This window comes from Bos taurus, chromosome 18 (genome assembly GCF_002263795.3).
Source record: "Bos taurus isolate L1 Dominette 01449 registration number 42190680 breed Hereford chromosome 18, ARS-UCD2.0, whole genome shotgun sequence".
Lineage (NCBI taxonomy): Eukaryota > Metazoa > Chordata > Mammalia > Artiodactyla > Bovidae > Bos > Bos taurus.
The window spans coordinates 63,163,840-63,186,740 of NC_037345.1; the positions used below are offsets into that span (position 1 = coordinate 63,163,840).

Sequence of the window (22,901 nt, forward strand, 5' to 3'; positions counted from 1 at the left end):
GCTCTGGGTGGGTACCACACTCACCCACTTTGGTGCAGTCTCAGCCCGCAGCCCTTCATGTCCACCCTCTCCTGCTGTCACCTTGTCTGGAAATTGACCATGACGACGGCAGCAAGAGCCTACAGCCCCTCTGAGGGCTGGGGTCGGGACAACAGGCAGAGAAGGAACCTCAGGCGCAGAGAAAGGGCACCACCGCCCCAGGTACATGAGCAGCGGGCACATGTTTATAGGAGCATCTGTTTTCCAACAGAGTGAGAGCTCTGACCCCAATCAATACCCCCTAAAGCTTGCAGGTGACGACAAGACCGGGAGGACACTGTGCCCAAGGTCCCTGGGGCCCTGAGGAGGCAGGAAGCACCCAGGGGCTTGTTCCAAGGAAGGCGGGCTGGACGGTGATACGATACAGAGAGACGCCCTGAAGGGGGCTGCCATGGGGGAAACCCACACCCCGGGGCAGTGGAGGAGTCAGTTTCCTTCCTTATTCCCTGAAGCCTCCTCTGGGCTCTCGGCCACATGGACTCCACTGAGCCCAGGGACACTCTGATCATTTGTCCCTCATAAAGAGCAGATTTGTGGACACAGAGGGGAAGGAGAGGGTGGGACGAATGGAGAGAGTAGCATGGAAATGCGCACACCAGCACGTGTAAAACAGACCACGCGGGAATGTGCCCTGTGACTCAGCGAGCTCACACAGGGCTCTGTACAACCCAGAGGGGAGGGAGGTTCTAGAGGGAGGGCATGTGACACACATGGCCGATCCATGCTGATGTATGGCAGAACCAGCACCATATTGTAAAGTAATGATCCAGCAATTAAAAAAAAAGTGTGTCTCTGGGTATCTGAGCCCTGTGGGCAGCAAGAGACAGCATCCTCCCCAAAGCATCTCCAGCGCCTGCTGACCCCGTCCACGGAGAGGACCCCCGGGGACCTGCTGATGGGCGGGCAGAGGAGGAAGCAGACCCCGAGGGGAGGCTCTCAGAGGGAAGGACATGCCCTGCTTGACCACACCTGAAACGGGTGTCTCAGGAACACACTGGGACTGTCACAGGAACAACGCCCGGCTTTCAAGAAGAGGCTGTTCCCCTTCCTGTGGGGACACTGATGTGACAGCCACGTGACAGGAAGCCCCAGTCCCAGAGAGGACACACCCTGTGGTCCGTCTGTCCGGAGGACACCCAGGTCTCTTCCATCCTCACAGCCTGGACCGCAGGGAAGAGACGCCATGGCCCCCACGCTCCCTGCCCTGCTCTGCCTTGGTGAGATGGGAGGGGCAGGGGGAGCCCTGGTCTGGAGGGACCTCCAGCCAGCCTGCTCCATCAGGGGAACCCAGGGCCCAGGAGACTCCCGGGGTGGAGAGGCGCTGCTCAGAGCTGAGGGCACACCTCTCACAGGGCGCTCTCTTCCAGGGCTGAGTGTGGGCCTGAGGACCCAGGTGCAGGCCGGTGAGTCTGTCCCAGGGCCCAGCTCCCTCCTCTCGTGGGGACAAGGTCACCCCCAGGCCGTGGGCATGGGGAGGGCAGCTCGGGGCTCACGGAGAGGGAGTCTGGGAGGGCTGGGCTGAGAGCCGGCACCTGGGGGAGATGCCTGGTGAGCCCGCCTCTGATTTCTTTCCAGGGACCCTCCCCAAACCCACCATCTGGGCTGAGCCAGGCTCTGTGGTCTCCTGGGGGAGCCCCGTGACCATCTGGTGTCAGGGTCCCCCGGGGGCCCAGGAGTTCCATCTGGATAAAGAGGGAAACCCAGTTTTCTGGGACAGAGAGAAACCCCCGGGTCCCGGGGACAAGGCCAGGTTCTCCATCCACTACATGAGAGACGACCACGCAGGGAGCTATCAGTGCTACTACGGAACCCGCACTGGCTGGTCAGAGCGCAGTGACCCCCTGCAGCTGGTGGTGACAGGTGAGGGACTCTCGCGGGCCTCGGGCTCTGCCCTCGGGAGGGCACCTGCTCTCAGGGGCTGTCCGTCTCACAGCCCAGCCCTGGGGAGGGGAGGGGAGGCGAGGGTGGGGGCCCCACGGAACCAGCTGCCTCCTTCTCTCCTAGGACCCTACGTCAAACCCAGCCTCTCAGCCCTGCCGAGCCCTGTAGTGATGTCGGGAGGGAATGTGACCCTCCAGTGTGGCTCCCGTCGGGGATTTAACAGTTTCCTTCTAACCAAGGAAGGAGAAAACGAGTCCTCTCGGGCCCTGGATGGACAGCGAATGCTCGACGGGCACACCCAGGCCCTGTTCCCCGTGGGCCCCGTGACCCCCGGGCACAGGTGGACGTTCAGATGCTACGGCTTTTACAGGCACAACCCCCGGGTGTGGTCAGCCCCCAGCGACCCCCTGGAGCTCCTGGTTTCAGGTGAGGAATCCCGTCCTGACCCCATACATTTGTGCAGACAAGACAACGTACTGGGGTCTCTGCTCCCAGGTGAGCCCCTGTGAGAGGGTGGGGAGAGGAGCGTGGGGCTCACAGGACAGACACACAGACTGAGACACGACGAGGCCTGGGGCCGGGCCCGGAGAGGAGGGTCCACAGGGGAAGCGGTCCCTACAACTCAGCGTGTGTCTCTCCCCAGGGCTGTCTGGGAAGCCCTCCCTCCTGACCCCGCAGGGCCCTGTCGTCACCTCTGGACAGAACCTGACCCTTCAGTGTCGCTCTGACGTCGGCTACACCAGATTCGCTCTGTCCAAGGTGGGGGGACAGGACCTCACCCAGCGCCCTGCCCAGAGGCCCCAGGGGGGGCTCTCTCAGGCCGACTTCCCCCTGGGCCCCGTGGGCACCTTCCACAGGGGCCAGTACAGATGCTACGGTGGACACGGCCTCTCCTCCGAGTGGTCGGCCCCCAGTGAGCCCCTGGAGCTGCTGGTGGCAGGTGAGGAGCCAGCGGGTCAGTCGGGGACCAGACTCTGCACAGGCCCCACTGGGGAGCCCCAGGGATGATGCTGGGACCAGGGGAAGGGGTCCCGGGGAGGGACAGAGAGACGGGGTGGGGACGGGAGAGACTCTGAGAAACAGAGACAGCACTGAGGGGCCAGAGAGGCCCGCGGAGTCTCGCTCAGAACCAGGCCCGGCGCCCGCACCCCCTTCCTCTCTGCAGGACGGCTCAGAGACAGCCCCTCCCTCTCGGTGCGGCCGGGCCCCACGGTGGCCCCGGGGGAGAATGTGACCCTGCTGTGTCAGTCAGGAGAGAAGACGGACACCTTCCTTCTGTCCAAGGAGGGAGCAGCCCATCGCCCCCTGCGTCTGCGCTCCCAGGACCAAGACGGGCGGTACCAGGCCGAGTTCTCCTTGAGCCCTGTGACCTCAGCCCACGGGGGCACCTACAGGTGCTACGGCTCACTCAGCACAGACCCCTACCTGCTGTCACAGCCCAGTGAGCCCCTGGCGCTCGTGGTCGCAGGTGAGGCCCAGTCTGTCCGTCTCACTCAGCAGCTCGGGGCTCTGCCCTGGGAGCGCAGGGCAGTGGTGGAGGAGGGGGTGCTAAGGGAGGGGCCCCTTGCTTGAGGGGCCTCGGAGCCCACGCCCCGCCCCTTTCTCCCCCACTGGGGACCGGGAGGGGCAGGTGGGCAGTGGGAGGGTCTCGGGGAGGCCACAGCGCCGTGCAGGCAAAGGGGAGTGAGGTGGGGACCCTGCATCAGCCCGCGCACACCTTCCTGGGCTCATTCCCAGGACCCATGGGCCCAGACCCCATCCTCGGGCCCCAATCCAACCACTGGGGAGTTATGGGGCTCTGTGCTCAGGGGGAACAGCCCGCCCCAGGGCAGTGTGGGAGCCGGAAGATCTAATACTCCTCAAGTCGTCAAGGACTCGCGAGGGGTGGAGCAGAGATGCTGAGGGGGCAACAGGAAACACAGGCTTCGGGGCTCTGAGCTGCTGAGTGAAGGGCTGGGGGTCGTGGCCCCCAGCCTGGGGGGAGCAGGGCTGCGGAGGGGGGAAACAGCCCCACCCCCCACCTTGCTGACCCCTAGGGGGCTGCAGGCATCAGTTCTGTCAGCTCCATCCCTCAGTGGAGTCAGGAACTGCATAGAGGGGAGCAGGCTCTTGAGGAGGTGGTGGCAGTTCTGGGGGCAGGCTGAATATGCCCCCAGTTCAAGCACCTCTGGAGACTCTGATTTGGACTCCCTCACCGTCACCACACCCGCGTGCAGGCCTCAGTTTCTCCGAGTGTAAAAGGAGAGACCTGTGGCCAAGATCTTAGGTTTCCTCAGTTCTGAGTTGGGTGTGACCCCGCATCCAGCGAGGAGCATGGGGAGCCCCCGAGGAGGTGACTGTGGGGATCTGTGCCCTCCACTGCAGCATGCGGGGAGGGAGAGGAGGACCCAGAGGCCCCTCCATGCAGCCTGCCCCTCCCCTGCCCCCTCTGAGGTGGGGGAGGGGAGGGAACAAAGGAGGACCCTCAGCTCCAGCTAAGACCCTGCAGGTGAGGGGCCCCCAGAGCAGAAAGCTGGTGTCCTCCTGGGGGCCAGCTCAGGAGGAGCTCAGGGCACCCACGGTCCTAGTTCCAGTCTCGGCTCTGCCCACTACAGGCTGGGTCACCAGGGCCCCTGAGTGATCTCCCTCTCTGTGCCTCAGGCTCCTCGTCTGCAAATGGGTCGGGTGGGCTGGAGATGGACGCACAGATCCCAGCACAAGTCCTCACACAGCAGGTGCCCAGTTAAACGGCACCCCTGGCTCACTCAGGCGTCTCTGGTGCCCCAGGCCTCACGTGGTACCTGAGTGTCCTCATCGGGGTCTCGGTGACCTTCGTCCTGCTGCTCCTCGTCCTCCTCTTCCTCTTCCTCCACCACCGGGGTCAGGACAGATGCAGGAAGTCGCGTGAGTAGGGAACGGGGTGACTCGGACCCCTGGAGGCCTTAGGGCATCAGACAGAGGGAAACCAAGGACATGGGAACAGTCAGCTTAAAAAATGTTTTCCCACCATATGGAGGTTCCTTAAAAAGTAAAAGCAGAATTATCATATGATCCAGCAAATCCAGTGCTGGCTATATGTTTCAATAAACTGAAAACTAATTTGAAAAGATACAAACATTCCAATATCCATATAGGCAATTTACAATAGCCAAGATATGTCAGCAACCCAACTGTCCAGCAAGAAATGAATAGAGAAAATGTGGTGTGTGTGTGTGTGTGTGTGTGTATCCACATATACATAGAATGGAATATTACTCAGCCATAAAAAAGAAGGAAACTCTGCCATTTGCAACAGCACACATGGACCTAGAGAGTATTACGCTTACTGAAATAACTCAGAGGAAGATAAACACTTTATGATAGCATTGGTACATACTGAATCTGGAAAATAATACAAAGGAACATATATGAAAAACAGAAACAGAGTCCTTGATACAGAAAAATAACTAATGGTTACCGGGGGGTCGGGCAGATGAGGGGTGTAGACTAGAGACACAGACTACTGTGTATGAAATAAACAAGAAGGATATACTGGATAGCACAGGGAATGTAGCAATTATTTCGTAAAACTTTAAATGGAGTATAACCTATAAAAACATTGATTCATATGTTGTATGCCTGAAACTAATATATTACAAACCAACGATATTTCATTAAAAAATTTTTCCAGAATCTCAAATCTGAAAATCTAGTGGAAAAAAACACCCACGGTCAGCCCACGTGCACTCATTTAAGCCACTCCCCTCCTTCTCAGTGTCACGAACTGACACACACACAACGAGCCCAGGCTGCCTTCTCTCCTTCTGAATCCCACGTGGAGGGCAGGGGCACCACGTCCCCGGGGCCGAGCCTCTGTCCCGGGATCCAGCCCAGGCTGAGGCTGATTTCCGACCTCCCACAGGGGCCGCAGACCCAGGGCCCGAGGACAGGGGCCCACAGAGCAGGTAACTCCCGCCCCAACACCCCGAGATCCCTGCCCACAGCACCCCACCTTCTCCCCGTGACACAGTGTCTCCTCCTCAGCTCCAGCCCAGGTGCAGACGCCCAGGACCAGGCCATCTGTGAGCAGGAGAGGCGGCAGCCCATGGCAGGGCACAGAGACTTCTGGAGGCAGTGGGGGGGGGGACGCTGAGAAGGGTGGGGGACCGGGGCTGGGGACTGAAACCCCACACAGCACTTCCCCAGGTGCCGGGTGGCGGGGGGCACAGAGACCTCTGGAGGCCGTGGGGGGATGCTCAGAAGGGTGGGGGACTACACAGCATCCCCCGGGATGCAAGGCGGGGGCTCCAGCCCTGAGGCTCTCCGAACCCCGCCCAGCAGTGCCCTCTGCTCTGCTGCAGATGCTGCCGTGAGCGACGCACACTCTGAGGTGGGGCTGCAGCTGGACCATCGGGTGAGACCCTTGCTCCCATCTGGCCACCACAGACCTCCTTTTGCCAAACTCAGCTCACACCCCAGCTGCAGCCGCGCCCACCCCACCCGTCCTTCCCGGTTCCCTGGGTCCTGCTGTGACCCCACCCTCCCCTTGCCCTGTGACCTCATGGCCCCTCCTTCAGGGTGCTATGTCCTCTGGCTGACCTTCTGGTGTGGGGGTGCAGCCCCAGGTTTCATGAGGACGTGTGCATCAGTGGATGGCCCAAATGGCCCAGGGCCCCCTCTGTCACCCCCCAGCAAAGGGCGCGGGAGAGCGGGCGCCACCCCCCAGGCCCTGCAGGTACGGCAGGCGCTCAGCTCGTGGTGAGAGGGGCCCCACGCCAAGAAGCTGGCGGAGTCCCAGAATGCAAGGTGCTGACAAAGAAAGTAAATCAAGAGACAGGACTGGGCGCTCGGGGCAGGCACACTCGGGAGGAAGGTCCTGAGGCAGGAGGGACGCGCTTTATCAGGAAGACGGCCGTGTGCCGGGCCAGATGAGCAAGAGGTCCGGGCTCAGACAGAAACCAGGGCCGCACAAAGCTCCCAGAGGCTCCTGGGCATCAGGAGGCCCCTGGAGTTTCCACCAGGAGAAAGAGCTGACCTGACCCGAGGGCGGCAGACCCAGGAGGCACCTGTCCTGCCTCACTGCCTCCCTCCAGCACAACAGGCGGGAGGCAGGCCCCCAGGAGGGGATGGGCGCCCTGTGAGCCCCCGAGATCACGAAGGCGGGAGGCACCCCCGGTCCTCCCGGTCGGGGGGATTCCGGGAAGGATGGACAGATGCACAGCAGATGGGTGCCTCCTCTCCAGGCCCCCAGGCGCCCCATCTCACACACCTTCCCCCCCGCAGGCTGCTACATCTGAAGCCCCCCAGGACGTGACCTACGCCCAGCTGAACCACTCAACCATCAAAAGGGGGATGGCTACACCCCCGGCTCCCCCGTCAGGGGAGCCCCCAGCAGAGCCCAGTGAGTACGCTGCTCTCGCCATTCGCTAGCCCAGGAAGGACCCGACCCCAGGCTCCCAGGACAGATCTCAGACCCCAGGAGGCACGGGAGCTGCCAGCAGTGGACACCACCTAACCACCAGCAGCAGTCCCTGGGCTCCTAACAGACCACCAGGAGCCCCGCGGACCCTTTTGGGTCAACTGGTTCTACACTCAGAAACAGCATCCTGGACCCCCGGTGGCCCAGTGGTTAAGAGTCTGCCAACCAATGCTGGGGACATGGGTCTGATCCACTTGGTGCCAGACAGCTGAGCCTAGGGGCGCTGCAGCTGCCGAAGCCCTGGTGCCCAGAGCTTCCTCTGAAGCTCTAGTCTTCCTCGAGAGAAGCCCGAGTGTGAGCAGTCCGTGCACAGCCAGGCAGCAGCCTCCACTCGCTGCAATCAGAGAGGGCCCACACGAAGCAGGGAAGACCCAGCACAGCCACAAATAAACAGATTACTAAAAAACTGAAAGGCATGTTTCAGTTTCCTTAAAAAAGATGATTAATATCCTCATATTTTATAAAGAAGGCAACAGACTCTCAATTATCAGTGATTTTGAAAAAGATCAGCACATTACTCCAAACGAAGGGAGGAACAGGGAAACAACAATGACAGGGGTAGCTACCACTGAGGACAAACAAGGCGAGGAAAATCAGAAAAGCCAGAAAGCTTCGTCCCTGAGGGCGTGGATCACACTCAACATGCTAGGCACAAGGACCAAGTCAGAAAGAGAGAAGGAGTTGCTTTACCGCCATCAGGACACGACGGCAGGTCCTTCAGACTTTAGAATGGTAAAAGCTTCATCGAAGGACAGTTTTATGCTATTATAATAGAAAATGTAGATGACACAGACCAAAAGCCTCAAAAATAAAATTTATCAAAATTATGGACACAAGGATAAACAGAAAATCTGAACTGTCCTATATGTTAAAGTGAACTCTGAGTCCAGAGAGTTTCACAGGTGAATGCATCTGAACACGTGGGCACTCATGAAACACACACACTCGTACACACACCTACTGGGCTTACAGCAGCTTACACAGAGAGGGGAGAAGGAAGGAAGTGCACACTCCACAAAACATTTCACTGCACCAGAAAAACCTGAGACCAAACGGTGACAGAGAAACCACCAAATGGGAAAATCTCAGGAAGCTATTTTTCCCTGGTTTCTGTTTTCCTAAACAAACATTCACAAAGAGGATTCATCAGTAAATAAAATGGACCACATATCATGCACGTGCACGTATTTTTTTCAGGAATATGTGGTTGGTTTCATCTGCAGAAATCAATCAATACAATTCTAATGTTAAAAGGAGAAATTTTAAAACATCATGATAACAGATGAAAAGTTTTTGATAAAATACACCACCAATTTATAATGAAAAAGTCAGGGTTCGGGATGGGGAACACATGTATACCTGTGGCAGATTCATTTTGATATTTGGCAAAACTAATACAATTATGTAAAGTTTAAAAATAAAATAAAATTAGAAAAAAAAAAGTCGTAAGTAGAAGGGAATTTCCTATCATTTATCAAAGCATCTTTTAAAACCTGCACTAGAAATCTATTTTTTATGTTTGTTTATTCATTGTTGGCTGTGCGGGGTCTTGGTTGCTGCGTGGGCTTTTCTCCAGTTGTAGTGAGCGGGGGGACTCTCTACTTGCGGTGCCCGGCTTCTCACTGCGGGGACCTCTCTGGCTGCACAAAGCAGGCTCCAGGGTGCCCAGCTTCAGCAGTTGTGGCACATGGGTAAGCGGCTCCCAGGCCCTACAGCACAGGTTCAGCGGTGCTGGCAGATGGCACATGTGGCATATCCGCAGGTCAGGGACCCAACCCAGGTCTTCTGCACTGGCAGGCAGATTCTTCACCACTGAGCCACCAGGGAAGCCCAGATATAACTGTTAAAGGTAAAAATGTACAACCTTTCTGCCTGCTATTGAGATTGAGCCAAGAATGTTTACTATTACATTTCTATTCAGCAGGGTCCTGGAAGAAACAACCAATTAAATAATAAAGTTAAAAAAAAAAAAAAGATAGGCACAGAGGGATGGAGTAAAACTGTATTGCTAAAAAAAAAAAAAAAAAAAAACACCAAAAAACTGTATTGCTCACAGATTACAAAACTGTGTGCATGGAAAATCCAAATAAGAATCTATTTTTCTGATTTGAAAAGGATCTATCTGATATCATTGAGTTTACTCAATATACAAAAATCAAGTGCATTTCAGACTTCCAGTGTTAGACCAGGAGGAAATTGAGCTTTGTTTCCTTAACCCCCACCAGGCACAATTAAGCTCCTGGACGTTACATATACAATCACAAGAATACAGGCATGCCTCCTTTTACTGTGCTTCCCAGATAATCTGAGTTTTTACAACTTGAAGGTTTGTGGCAACCCGCATCAGGCAAGCCTATCAGTGCCATTTCCCCACTAGCATTGTTTTTTAATTGAAGTGTCTACTTTGTTGCATCAGGCATAATGCTCCTGCAGACCTACAGACCACAGTATAGTGTGAACGTAACTTTGATAGACACTGGGAGCACAGAAGAGTTTCCGTAACTCACTTTGCTGGGATATCTGCTTTGTTGCCGTGGTCTCCAACTGAGCCCACAACATCTCTGGGGTCTGCCTGTACTCTGAAGAGTGGAGGGAAGGCAGCAGACGGACGAAGAGTGGTAAGACCCCAGGAGTGAAACGGTGCGTATCAAAGGGGACCGGGTAGGGTACCTGGACTGCCCCACCCACCAGGCAGGAATGTCATACCCCAGCAATGCGTCAGGCAAGCCCTTTATAACAAAAGACCCAGACCTTCACAACATAATATCCAAAATGTCCAGGTCTCAATTTGAAAACTCATTCATCAACACAAGAACCAGGAAAATCTCATCTTGAGTACTTTGGCCATCTGATGAGAAGAGCCAACACACTAGAAAAGACCCTGATGGTGGGAAAGATTGAGGGCAGGAGAAGGGGTCGACAGAGGATGAGATGGTTGGATGGCATCACCAACTCGATGGACATAACTCTGGGAGATAGTGAAGGACAGGGGAGCCTGGCATGCTGCAGTCCATGGGGTTGCAAAGCGTTGGACACAACTGAGTGACTGAACAACAGCTGCTAACCCTGAGATGACAGAGGTGTTGAAATTATCTCACAAGCACTGTAAAACAGTCATGATAAAAAATGCTCTGAGGAGCAATTATACATATACTTAAAGTAAATCTAAAAAAGCTAGACAGTCTCAGCAAAGAAACAGAAGATACAAAAGAACTCAGTGGATATTTCAGATCTGAAAGACACAACAATTAAAACAGAAGCTCCCGTGGATGAATGGGCTCAACAGCAGAATGGAGGTGACTGGGGACAGGGGACGGAAGAGGCAGCAACAGCAACACCAGTCTGAACACCAGGGAGCACAGATTCTGGAAAGGCATGGGAACAGAGTCTCAACAGTCTCCGATCCCGCGGATCGGGGATCAGTCTCTGATTCCTAGAAGGAGAAGAGAGAGAGGATGAGACTGGAAAGCAATTCAAGAAACAGTGGCTGGAATTTCCCCAAACTTGGCAGAAGTCATAAATCTACAGATTCATGAAACTCAGAAAAACCCAAACAGGATGAGCCCCAGAAATCCATGCCAAGATGCATCACAAACCAACAAAAGAGGAAGACGCTCCCTGGACGCGGGGAGACCGAAGTGCCGCCTACTCACATGATGGTGCACTTATCAGAACCTCAAGGGCAGGAAGGAAATGGTGCAACAGCTTCAAGAGCTGAAAGAAAACCGCCGATCCCGATTCTATAGCCGTGTCCACCTCTCGGCGACCCCATGGACTGTAGTCCGCCGGGCTCCTCTGTCCATGGGATTTCCAGGCAAGAATCCTGGAGTGGGTTACCATTTCCTCCTCCATTCCTTCAGAAATGAAGGGAAGGGTGGAAGACACTCTCAGGTACGGGGAAACCGACAGGACCCTCACAAACACGCCTGGCCTAGATCAGTGGCCAAGGGAAGTTCTGGTCCCAGAAACGGGAGGAATCTTGGGACATCTGGAAGCAAGAAAGAAGAATGGGGAAACAGAAACGTGGGCGGGAGGACAGCGGGCCCACCCCGCCCCCTTAGCTCTCCTCCCCGGGCACTAGGCTCACATTTTGTGGGCAAAAACCAAGTCACACTCGTTGTCACCCAATGATAGTGTCATCTTGCGTTTATCTACTAGTGTTTTAAGAAATGTTGATAAATGAGCATTGTGTTTCAATTCCTGGAGCCTGTACGGGGATGGGAGATGTTTGAATTCCATGTAGTATAAAGAACGTATGCGGGTTTCCCTGGTGGCTCACTGGTAAAGAATCCGCCTGCCAATGCAGGAGACACAGGTTCAATCCCTGGTCTGGGAAGATCCCACGTGCCACGGAGCAACCGAGCCCGGGTGCCGCAACTACAGAGCCTGCGCCTGAGAGCCCGGGGAGCCACAGCTACTGAAGCGCGCGTGCCGGAGAGCCTGTGCTCTCAGCGAGAGAGGCCACCGCGGTGAGAAACCTGCGCACCATAACTAGAGGGGAGCCCCCGCTCACCACAGCTACAGAGAAGCCCGTGCGGCAACGAAGACCCAGCACAACCAGAAATAAACAAAGAATTAAAAAAAAAAAAGGTATGGAACACTCAGGACAATCAGACACACTCAGAGAAGCCACACCCTCACAGTAAGGCCAAATGAACTCTAGAATATCCCCAGAGGTTGTTTTTAAGCCTTGAAAGGATAAGCTGAACTAGTCATTTTATCAACCTCCAAAACATAGTTAGTTTCACTTTAAAGACAGGAAGCAGAATCTGTATACTCAACAGCATAACTTCGGGGACTTCCCTGGCAGTCCAAGGGTTAGGACTCTGTCCTTTCACAGCCAAGGGCGTGAGTTCACTCCCTGCTCGGGAACAAAGTTCCTGCAAGCTGACTGGCTCGAACGAAAAAACGAAAAACGACGTAACTGTCCTATCACAGAGCGCATAGGCAGTCAAAAGCAACGCTGCAGTCGGGTGGAGTGGCAGGGGTCAGCGCCGCCCGAGAAGACTTCGGTGGGTAGTGGGGCTGATGCTCAGCACCCAGCCTGGCCTCTGCAGACCTGACGGATGAAGGTTGGTTGGCAGGCCTCAGACTTCACCCACGTTAGCTCCTGTCACAGCTGCTGTGTGGGAAGGGTACTTCCCGCAAAACAGAATTAGGCAGCCTTGGCTCACTTTTACGCAGCTGTGGATCTGGTAACTAAGAAGCAGTTCGTGTTCACCTAGGCTGGACTGCAGTTCACGTCCACACTTTGCTGGAGGCAAATTAATTCTCCCCGCCTCGCAGCACAGTCCAAAGGGGCCCCCAGCTCCCTGACATCGGGCAGAACATCCCATCTGTCTGCAGTGTCAATGACGTCTTGTTAACTGGACCTCCTGGCTAGGGGGCGGCGAGCACTCTGGCGACCCTGGTATACACTACGAAAGGTGGGAGTTGTCGTTTTGTTTCTGCTTTTTAAGAAAAAAGAAAGTCAGTGATCCAGAGCATCCCAAAGCAGGGAGGTTAACAGAGGTCCTGTTCTCGGAGGCTGTCCAGACACTCCGTGTAGTAAGCCACAGGCCACTGCACCTTGTAACACTTAACCCTGAGAGAGAGGCACGGTTCTGGGTGGGCATCCTCGACTTGCAGAAGCAGCATATGTCATCCTTGGGAAAACAAGTGACTTCTCACGTGACTGAGAAGCTGGTGGACCTGAGTGGAGCCCCAAGGCAGGGTTCTGCAGTAGCTTCAGTCCTGGGACCCCCATATCCGGGTGTAGTGGAGGCTGCATGAATTCTCGGCGAGCCCCAGCAACAGAGGTGAGGTTTAGTCCTATGGGCTCACGCCATCACACCCACCATCTGCAACTGAGAGCCAGAGGCTACTTAAAGAACGGCCCCTGGGGCTTCCCAGATGGCTCAGTGGTAAAGAATACGCCTGCCGATGCAGGAGATGCAAGACTTCCATGTTCCACCCTTGGGTCGGGAAGATCCCCTGCAGCAGGAAATGGCAGCCCACTCCAGTGTTCTTGCCTGGAGAATCCCATGGACAGAGGAGCCTGGTGGGCTATAGTCCAGGGAGTCGCAAAAGAGTCAGACACAACTTAGCGACTAAGCACCAACAAGCACAGATCCCAGATGCTCTCAATCTGATTAAAGAGGTCCCCTTCCCTTCCTACATAGCTGGGCATTTTATTAATTTTATCAAATGGTTCTGATGCCCAAACTTATGTAATGATGTGCGTGTTCTTTATTAGTCTATTAACATAGTGCATGAACCCTGCTGCTGCTGCTGCTGCTAAGTCACTTCAGTGGTGTCTGACTCTGTGTGACCCCATAGACAGCAGCCCACCAGGCTCCTCCTTCCATGGGATTTTCCAGGCAAGAGTACTGGAGTGGGGTGCCATTGCCTTCTCCGGGATGAACCCTACTGGTTTTCAAACACTGAACCAGCCCAGCATCTGATGGGAAACCACACTTAGTTGTGGTGTGCTATCCTTTTCAGACTTGCTTGGCTTTCATTTATCAATATTCTGGTGAGAATTTCTGTATCTGTCTTCCTGCGGTGTACTGTCTGCAACTCTCTTTCCTTTTCCTGACTTGAGTCTGGAGTAACACTTAACCTCTTAAAACTGCTGCCCAGTGTTTTCTTTCCCTTCTGTTTTCTGGACGAGATTGTATAAAATTGTATTATTTCTTCCCTAAACTTTTAGTAGTACATGCCAGGGAACCCATTCTGCCTCGGAGTCTTTCTTCTTTGTTGGAAAGTTACCACAAATTCAATTTCTTTAATATTTTTTAAGGAATATTCAGATTGTTTCCTCTCAAGTGAGTTTTGGCAGCCTGTGTCTCTCGAGAGTTGCCAAGATTATGGGCACAGAACTGTTCGTTATTTTCTTCTTATGATCCTATTTATGTCAGTGGGGTCTCTAGGGATAATCTGTCATTCATCAGGTTGATTATATTCTTTGCAGCCAAAGATGGAGAAGCTCTATACAGTCAGCAAAAACAAGACCAGGAGCTGACTGTGGCTCAGATCATGAACTTCTTATTGCCAAATTCAGACTTAAATTGAAGAAATTAGGGAAAACCACTAGACCATTCAGGTATGACCTAAATCAAATCCCTTATGATTATACAGTGGAAGTGAGAAATAGATTTAAGGGACTAGATTTGATAGACAGAGTGCCTGATGAGCTATGGAATGAGGTTCGTGACATTGTACAGGAGACAGGGATCAAGACCATTCCCATGGAAAAGAAAGGCAAAAAAGCAAAATGGCTGTCTGGGGAGGCCTTACAAATAGCTGTGAAAAGCAAAGCGAAAAGCAAAGGAGAAAAGGAAAGATATAAACATCTGAATGCAGAGTTCCAAAGAATAGCAAGAAGAGATAAGAAAGCCTTCTTCAGCGATCAATGCAAAGAAATAGAGGAAAACAACAGAATGGGAAAGACTAGAGATCTCTTCAAGAAAATTAGAGATACCAAAGGAACATTTCATGCAAAGATGGGCTCAATAAAAGACAGAAATGGTATGGACCTAACAGAAGCAGAAGATATTAAGAAGAGATGGCAAGAATACACAGAAGAACTGTACAAAAAAGATCTTCATGACCCAGATAATCACGATGGTGTGATCACTGACCTAGAGCCAGACATCCTGGAATATGAAGTCAAGTGGGCCTTAGAAAGCATCACTACGAACAAAGCTAGTGGAGGTGATGGAATTCCAGTTGAGCTATTCCAAATCCTGAAAGATGATGCTGTGAAAGTGCTGCACTCAATATGCCAGCAAAGTTGGAAAACTCAGCAGTGGCCACAGGACTGGAAAAGGTCAGTTTTCATTCCAATCCCAAAGAAAGGCAATGCCAAAGAATGCTCAAACTACCGCACAATTGCACTCATCTCACACGCTAGTAAAGTAATGCTTAAAATTCTCCAAGCCAGGCTTCAGCAATATGTGAACCGTGAACTTCCTGATGTTCAAGCTGGTTTTAGAAAAGGCAGAGGAATCAGAGATCAAATTGCCAACATCCACTGGATCATGGAAAAAGCAAGAGAGTTCCAGAAAAACATCTATTTCTGCTTTATTGACTATGCCAAAGCCTTTGACTGTGTGGATCACAGTAAACTGTGGACAATTCTGAAAGAGATAGGAATACCAGACCACCTGATCTGCCTCTTGAGAAATTTGTATGCAGGTCAGGAAGCAACAGTTAGAACTGGACATGGAACAACAGACTGGTTCCAAATAGGAAAAGGAGTACGTCAAGGCTGTATATTGTCACCCTGTTTATTTAACTTCTATGCAGAGTACATCATGAGAAATGCTGGACTGGAAGAAACACAAACTGGAATCAAGATTGCTGGGAGAAATTTCAATAACCTCAGATGTGAAGATGACACCACCCTTATGGCAGAAAGTGAAGAGGAACTAAAAAGTCTCTTGATGAAGGTGAAAGTCGAGAGTGAAAAAGTTGGCTTAAAGGTCAACATTCAGAAAACGAAGATCATGGCATCCGGTCCCACCACTTCATGGGAAATAGATGGGGAAACAGTGTCAGACTTTATTTTTCTGGGCTCCAAAATCACTGCAGATGGTGACTGCAGCCATGAAAGTAAAATACGCTTACACCTTGGAAGGAAAGTTATGACCAACCTAGATAGCATATTCAAAAGCAGAGACATTACTTTGCCAACAAAGGTTCGTCTAGTCAAGGCTATGGTTTTTCCTGTGGTCATGTATGGATGTGAGAGTTGGACTGTGAAGAAGGTGAGCACCGAAGAATTGATGCTTTTGAACTGTGGTGTTGGAGAAGACTCTTAAGAGTCCCTTGGACTGCAAGGAGATCCAACCAGTCCATTCTGAAGGAGATCAGCCCTGGGATTTCTTTGGAAGGAATGATGCTAAAGCTGAAACTCCAGTACTTTGGCCACCTCATGCGAAGAGTTGACTCATTGGAAAAGACTCTGATGCTGGGAGGGATTAGGGGCAGGAGGAGAAGGGGACGACAGAGGATGAGATGGCTGGATGGCATCACTGACTCAATGGACGTGAGTCTGAATGAACTCCAGGAGTTGGTGATGGACAGGGAGGCCTGGTGTGCTGTGGTTCATGGGGTCGCAAAGAGTCGGACACAACTGAGCGACTGATCTGATCTGATCTGATTGGCAAATGGTGTCTTCCCTCTTTCTTCCATGGTTTCTCTGACTAGTGGTTTGTCAATTTCACTGACCTTTCTAAAGAACTGGCCCTGGGTGCCGGGGTCCAGCCCCGGTGGATCCAGGGAATTCGAAGCGGGGACGGCGTCGGCGAGGATCAGGAAACAACTGCTTAATTAAACGTTAATTAAGGATATAAAGAGTAATAGAATAAGGATAGCTCAGTGAGGAAATTCAGTGGAGAAAAGAGGCTGAATAATTCAGCCAGAAGGTAAGAGAAAGAACGACATGGTGAGACCAAGTTTTGGTGAACAAGGCCTGCACTTTATTTTCCAAAGTAGTTTTTATACCTTAAGTTATGCATAGAGGATAATGGGGGAAGGGGTAGAGTCATGCAGCAAGCCAGGCTTTCTTCCTGCAAACTTATCATATGCAAAAGCTTAGGTGATTTGCATCATCTTCTGGCCCGGAGGCCTGTTAACATTTTAAGACCCTTTCTTCAGAAAACTTATTTTTCTCTAAAGGTGATAAGTCAAGCGCCACCCTCCAAAAGCATTAGATAAAGTTGCATTCCTACAGAGCGAAGGTGTGGTGGGCTATAACAAGAAAAAGAATTAACTCAAGGGTCCCAGGTTACAAACATTAAAGCTACTACTTACACCAATTATATTAATCAATACACTGCCAGGGACACAGCAGGTAAGGGATATGGAAACTTAGCAGCAAACATTGGCCCAAGAAGTGAAAATCCCTTCACCAATACAATTTCTAATCAATCTTTTAACTGCTCAAAGGAATCTGTATTTAGACAGTTTAGAACATCTCATGCGTCTCACAGTTTGGAGGCTCTGAGCAATCACATGTGGCCGGAAAAACCTATTCAGGCAGGCTAGAGGACTTCCAAGGGAGTTTGTAGGTTGAAACCCTGTCACACCCAGGAATTATTAACTGGAGCTGTAAGCTAACTCTTTTTTCAGAGAGAGGTAGTGGGGGACAGCCCCCCCGTAAAGTCAGAGGTGTAGGTGAAAGCACAAAGCAGAAAGTAGGCAGACTCTGGTTTTGGGGGTAGATTGCTCGAGAATTTCCAAGGAGACTCCTGAGGCTTGATCCCGCCTTTGCGTATGCCAGGCCTCCTTCCTCATGACCTTTGCCAGGGGCGGAGCGCGCTCCCCGCACCTGGGTTTCATTCATTCCTATTATTGCTTTTCTGTTTTGTTTCATGGAGTTCTGCCCTTTACTGTTTTAAAGTATTATTTATTTCTTCATGGCTGTGCTGGGTCTGCGCTGCTGTGCGGGCTTTCTCCAGCTGCCGTGAGCAGGGCTGCTCTCTACTTGAGGTGCAAGGGCTTCTCCTCAAGGTGGCTCCTCTTGTTGCGGAGCAGGGGCGCCAGGGTGCACGGGCTCAGTTGCCCTGCGGCCTGTGGGGTCTTCCTGGACCAGGGATTGAACCTGTGTCCCCTGCATAAGCAAGTGGGTTCTTAACCACTGGACCACCAGGGAATCCTTTATTATTTATTATGCTTACTTTGAGGTGAGTCTGCTCTTTTTCTGTGTCTTAAAATGGAAAGTTAGGTTCATGATTAGAAACCATTCTTTTTTAAAATGTGAACACTTGCTGCTCTCACCTGCCTTCTGAACACTGCTTCACCGGCATCCCACAGGGCTACTGTACTTTAACTTTCATCCAGTTCAGAATATTTTTCCAATTTTCCTTGAGCTCCTCTTTGTGCTCTGAATTATTTAGAAGTGTGTTGTTTAATTCCCAAAGAGTTGAAGATTTTCCAGATAGCTTTCTGGTGATAGATTTTAACTTAAATCCCAATAAGGTCAGAAGACAAGTCATGAGTGGCAGCAATTCTTTTAAATCTGCTAAGCTGTTTAACAACCAAGAATAAAGACTACCTTGGCCAATATTCCATGTACTCTTGAAAAAAAGTGCATTTGCAATATGGTTGAACGTGTTCTGTGTGCCAGTTAGGTCAAGTCAGCTGATACGATGGTTAAGGTTTTCTATATCCTTGCCGACTGCCCATCTATTTACTTTTACTCTACCAAGAGAGGAGTACTGAGGTCCCTGACTATACCTGTTCACTCATCTATCTGTCTTTTCATTTCTGTCAGTTTCTGCTTTCAGTATTTTGAAGCTCTGCTGTGGTTTTGTGTGCAGACCTTTGGGATTACTATGTCTTCCTGATGAATTGACCTTTTTATCTTCACCCCCAATAATCTTCTTGCTCTAAAGTCTCTGGTGTGTTTTATTGTAGTGTGTCACACAGCACAGCCACTGAGGAAGGTAATGCCACTTCCTTGATGTCCCAAAGATATCCGAGCCCTGGTCCTGCAAACTATGGATATATTACCTTACATGGCAAAAGGGGCTCTGCAGACATGACTAAAGCAAGTATCTTGAGATAGGGACATTATTCTACATAATCTGGGGGAGGCCAGTGTGTTCACAAGGCTTCATAAGAGGGAGACGAGAGGGCAGAGTCAGGGGTAGGAAACTGACGGCGGAGGCTGGAGTGATGGAAGGAAGGGCCCACAAGCCAGGCATTGCAGGCCGACCCTGGAAGACGAGAGAGGCAAAGAACAGAGCCACTGAGAGCAACCAGCCCTGCGGACACCTCAGCTCTAGCCCGGTGCGGCTGGCTTTGTACTTGTGACCTCCAGAACAGGAAGATACCACATCTGTGTTGTTTAAAGCCCCTAAGTCCCAGGTAATTTGTTACACACCAGTAGGAAATTAAGGCAGCCACGTAAGCTTTATTTTGATGAGTGTTTGCATAATACATGCTTTCATCCTGTTAACCTATTTACACCACTGTATTAAGTGAATCTCGTGAGGTTCACTTGCTGGGTCTTCCTTATTGTTAATCCAGTTTTACAATCGCTGCCACTTAATTGTATTTTTGCCATTTATATTTAATGTAATTACTGACAAGGTTGTATTTAGGTTTCAGTTCAGTTCAGTCACTCAGTCGTGTCCAACTCTTTGTGACCCCATGGACCGCAGCATGCCAGGCCTCCCTTTCCATCACCAACTCCTAGAGCTTGCTCAAACTCATGTCCATCAAATCGGTGATGCCAGCCAACCACCTCTTTCTCTGTCATCCCCTTCTCCTCCTGCCTTCAGTCTTTCCCAGCATCAGGGTCTTTTCCAATGAGTCAACTCTTCGCATGATGTGGCCAAAGTACTGGAGTTTCAGCTTCAGCATCAGTCCTTCCAATGAACATTCAGGACTGATCTCCTTTAGGATGGACTGGTTGGATCATGTTCCAGTCCAGGGGACTCTCAAGAGTCTTCTCCAACACCACAGTTCAAAAGCATTAATTCTTTGGTGCTCAGCTTTCTTTATAGTCCAACTCTCACATCCATACATGACTACTGGAAAAACCACAGCCTTGACTAGAAGGACCTTTATTAGCAAAGTAATGTTTCTGCTTTTTAATATGCTATCTAGGTTGGTCATAACTTTGCTTCCAAGAAGAAATTTTAATTCCATGGCTGCAATCACCATCTGCAGTGATTTTGGAGCCCCCCAAAATAAAGTCTGACACTGTTTCCACTGTTTCCCCATCTGTTTGCCATGAAGTGATGGGACCAGATGCCATGATCTTAGTTTTCTGAATGTTGAGTTTTAAGCCAACTTTTTCATTCTCCTCTTTCACTTTCATCAAGACTCTCTTTAGTTCTTCTTTGGTTTCTGTCATAAGGGTGGTGTCATCTGCATATCTAGGGTTGTTGATATTTCTCCCAGCAATCTTGATTCCAGCTTGTGCTTTCTCCAGTCCAGCGTTTCTCATGATGTACTCTGCATATAAGTTAAATAAGCAGGGTGACAATATACGGCCTTGACATACTCCTTTTCCTATTTGGAACCAGTCTGTTGTTCCATGTCCAGTTCTAACTGTTGCTTCCTGACCTGCATACAGATTTGTGAAGAGGCAGGTCAGGTGCTCTGGTATTCCCATCTCTTTCAGAATTGTCCACAGTTTAGGAGGAGGAGCTAAGATGGCGGAGGAATAGGATGGGGAGAACACTTTCTCCCCCACAAATTCATCAAAAGAACATTTAAACACCGAGTAAATTCCACAAAACAACTTCTGAATGCCGGCAGAGGACATCAGGCACCCAGAAAAGCAACCCATTGTCTTCGAAAGGAGATGTTTTATCAATGGTGCTGTATAGAAGAAGAAGTTTTGAGACTACTGTAAAAATAAGACTGATAACTGGAAGCAGGAGGCGTAAGTCCAAACCCTGACTCCAGGGAACATTAATTGACAGGAGCTCATCAAATGCCTCCATACCTACACTGAAACCAAGCACCACACAAGGGCCAACAAGTTCCAGGGCAAGACATACCAAGCAAATTCTCCAGCAACAAAGGAACACAGCCCTGAGCTCCAGTATACAGGCTGCCCAAAGTCACCCCAAAACCATAGACATCTCATAACTCATTACTGGACACTTCATTGCACTCCAGAGAGAAGAAATCCAGCTCCACCCACCAGAACACCGACACAAGCTTCCCTAACCAGGAAACCTTGACAAGCCACCTGTACAAACCCACACACAGTGAGGAAACGCCACAATAAAGAGAACTCCACAAACTGCCAGAATACAGAAAGGACACCCCAAACTCAGCAATTTAAACAAGATGAAGAGACAGAGGAATACCCAGCAGGTAAAGGAACAGGATAAATGCCCACCAAACCAAACAAAAGAGGAAGAGATAGGGAATCTACCTGATAAGAATTCCGAATAATGATAGTGAAATTGATCCAAAATCTTGAAATCAAAATGGAATCACAGATAAATAGCCTGGAGACAAGGATTGAGAAGATGCAAGAAAGGTTTAATAGAATTGTCCACAGTTTATTGTGATCCACAAAGTCAAAGGCTTTGGCATAGTCAATAAAACAGAAATAGATTATTTCTGGAACTCTCTTGCTTTTTCGATGATTCAGTGGATGTTAGCAATTTGATCTCTGGTTCCTCTGCCTTTTCTAAAACCAGCTGGAACATCTGGAAGTTCACGGTTCACATATTGCTGAAGCCTGGCTTGGAGAATTTGGAGCACTACTTTACTAGCTTGTGAGGTGAGTGCAATTGTGCGGTAGCTTGAGCATTCTTTGGCATTGCCCTTCTTAGGAATTGGAGTGAAAACTGACCTTTTCCAGTCCTGTGGCCACTGCTGAGTTTTCCAACTTTGCTGGCATATTGAGTGCAGCACTTTCACAGCATCATCTTCAGGATTTGAAATAGCTCAACTGGAATTCCATCACCTCCACTAGCTTCATTCAAAGTGATGCTTCCTAAGGCCCACTTGACTTCACATTCCAGGATGTCTGGCTCTAGGTGAGTGATCACACCATTGTGATTATCTGGGTCATGAAGATCTCTCTTGTACAGTTCTGTGCATTCTTGCCACCTTTTCTTAATATCTTCTGCTTCTGTTAGGTCCCTACTATTTCTGTCCTTTATCGAGCCCATCTTTGCATGAAACGTTCCCTTGGTATCTCTAATTTTCTTGAAGAGATCTCTAGTCTTTCCCATTCTATTGTTTTCCTCTATCTCTTTGCACTGATCTCTGAGGAAGACTTTCTTCTCTCTCTTTGCTATGCTTTGGAACTCTGCATTCAAATGGGTATATCTCTCCTTTTCTTCTTTGCTTTTTGCTTCTCTTCTTTTCACAGCTATTTGTAAGGCCTCCCCAGACAGCCATTTTGCTTTATTGTGTTTCTTTTTCTTGAGGATGGTCTTGATTCCTGTCTCCTGTACAGTGTCACGAACCTCTGTCCATAGTTCATCTGGCACTCTGTCTATCAGATCTAGTCCCTTAAATCTATTTCTCACTTCCACTGTATAATCGTAAGGGATTTTATTTAGGTCATACCTGAATGGTCTAGTGGTTTTCCCTAATTTCTTCAATTTAAGTCTGAATTTGGCAATAAGGAGTTCATGATCTGAGCCACAGTCAGCTCCACGTCTTGTTTATGCTGACTGTTTAGAGCTTCTCCATCTTTGGCTGTAAAGAATATAATCAGTCTGATTTTGGTGTTGACCATCTGGTGATGTCCATGTGTAGAGTCTTCTCTTGTGCTGTTGGAAGAGGGTGTTTGCTAGACCAGTGCATTCTCTTGGCAAAACTCTATTAGCCTTTGCCCTGCTTCATTCTGTACTCCAAGGCCAAATTTGCCTGTTACTCCAGATGTTTCTTGACTTCCTGCTTTTGCATTCCAGTCTCCTATAATGAAAAGGACATCTTTTTCAGGGTGTTAGTTCTAAAAGGTTTTGTAGGTCTTCATAGAACCGTTCAGCTTCTTAAGCATTATTGGTCGGGGCATAGACTTGGATTACCATGATATTGAATAGTTTGCCTTGGAAACGAACAGAGATCATTC

General features: G+C 50.5%; 1 protein-coding gene across 9 annotated transcripts; it reads left to right on the plus strand.

The window, feature by feature from the left end:
- Positions 1–1,144: 1,144 nt before the first annotated feature.
- On the plus strand, positions 1,145–9,331 carry LOC112441494 (leukocyte immunoglobulin-like receptor subfamily A member 6). 9 transcript variants are annotated; one of them, XM_024978808.2, is made up of 11 exons: positions 1,145–1,256; positions 1,407–1,442; positions 1,615–1,899; positions 2,044–2,346; positions 2,564–2,875; positions 3,086–3,388; positions 4,687–4,803; positions 5,801–5,843; positions 5,923–5,960; positions 6,240–6,292; positions 7,162–9,331. In XM_024978808.2, exons 1-11 carry the CDS (start codon positions 1,223–1,225, stop codon positions 7,306–7,308), a joined length of 1,671 nt encoding a protein of 556 aa, XP_024834576.1. In that variant the 5' UTR covers positions 1,145–1,222; the 3' UTR covers positions 7,309–9,331. The 9 variants fall into 9 exon arrangements, with proteins under 9 accessions (XP_024834576.1, XP_024834577.1, XP_024834585.1 ...); XM_024978809.2 differs by having other exon boundaries at positions 2,564–2,860; XM_024978817.2 differs by lacking the exon at positions 3,086–3,388 and having other exon boundaries at positions 2,564–2,860.
- The last annotated feature ends 13,570 nt before the right edge of the window (positions 9,332–22,901 follow it).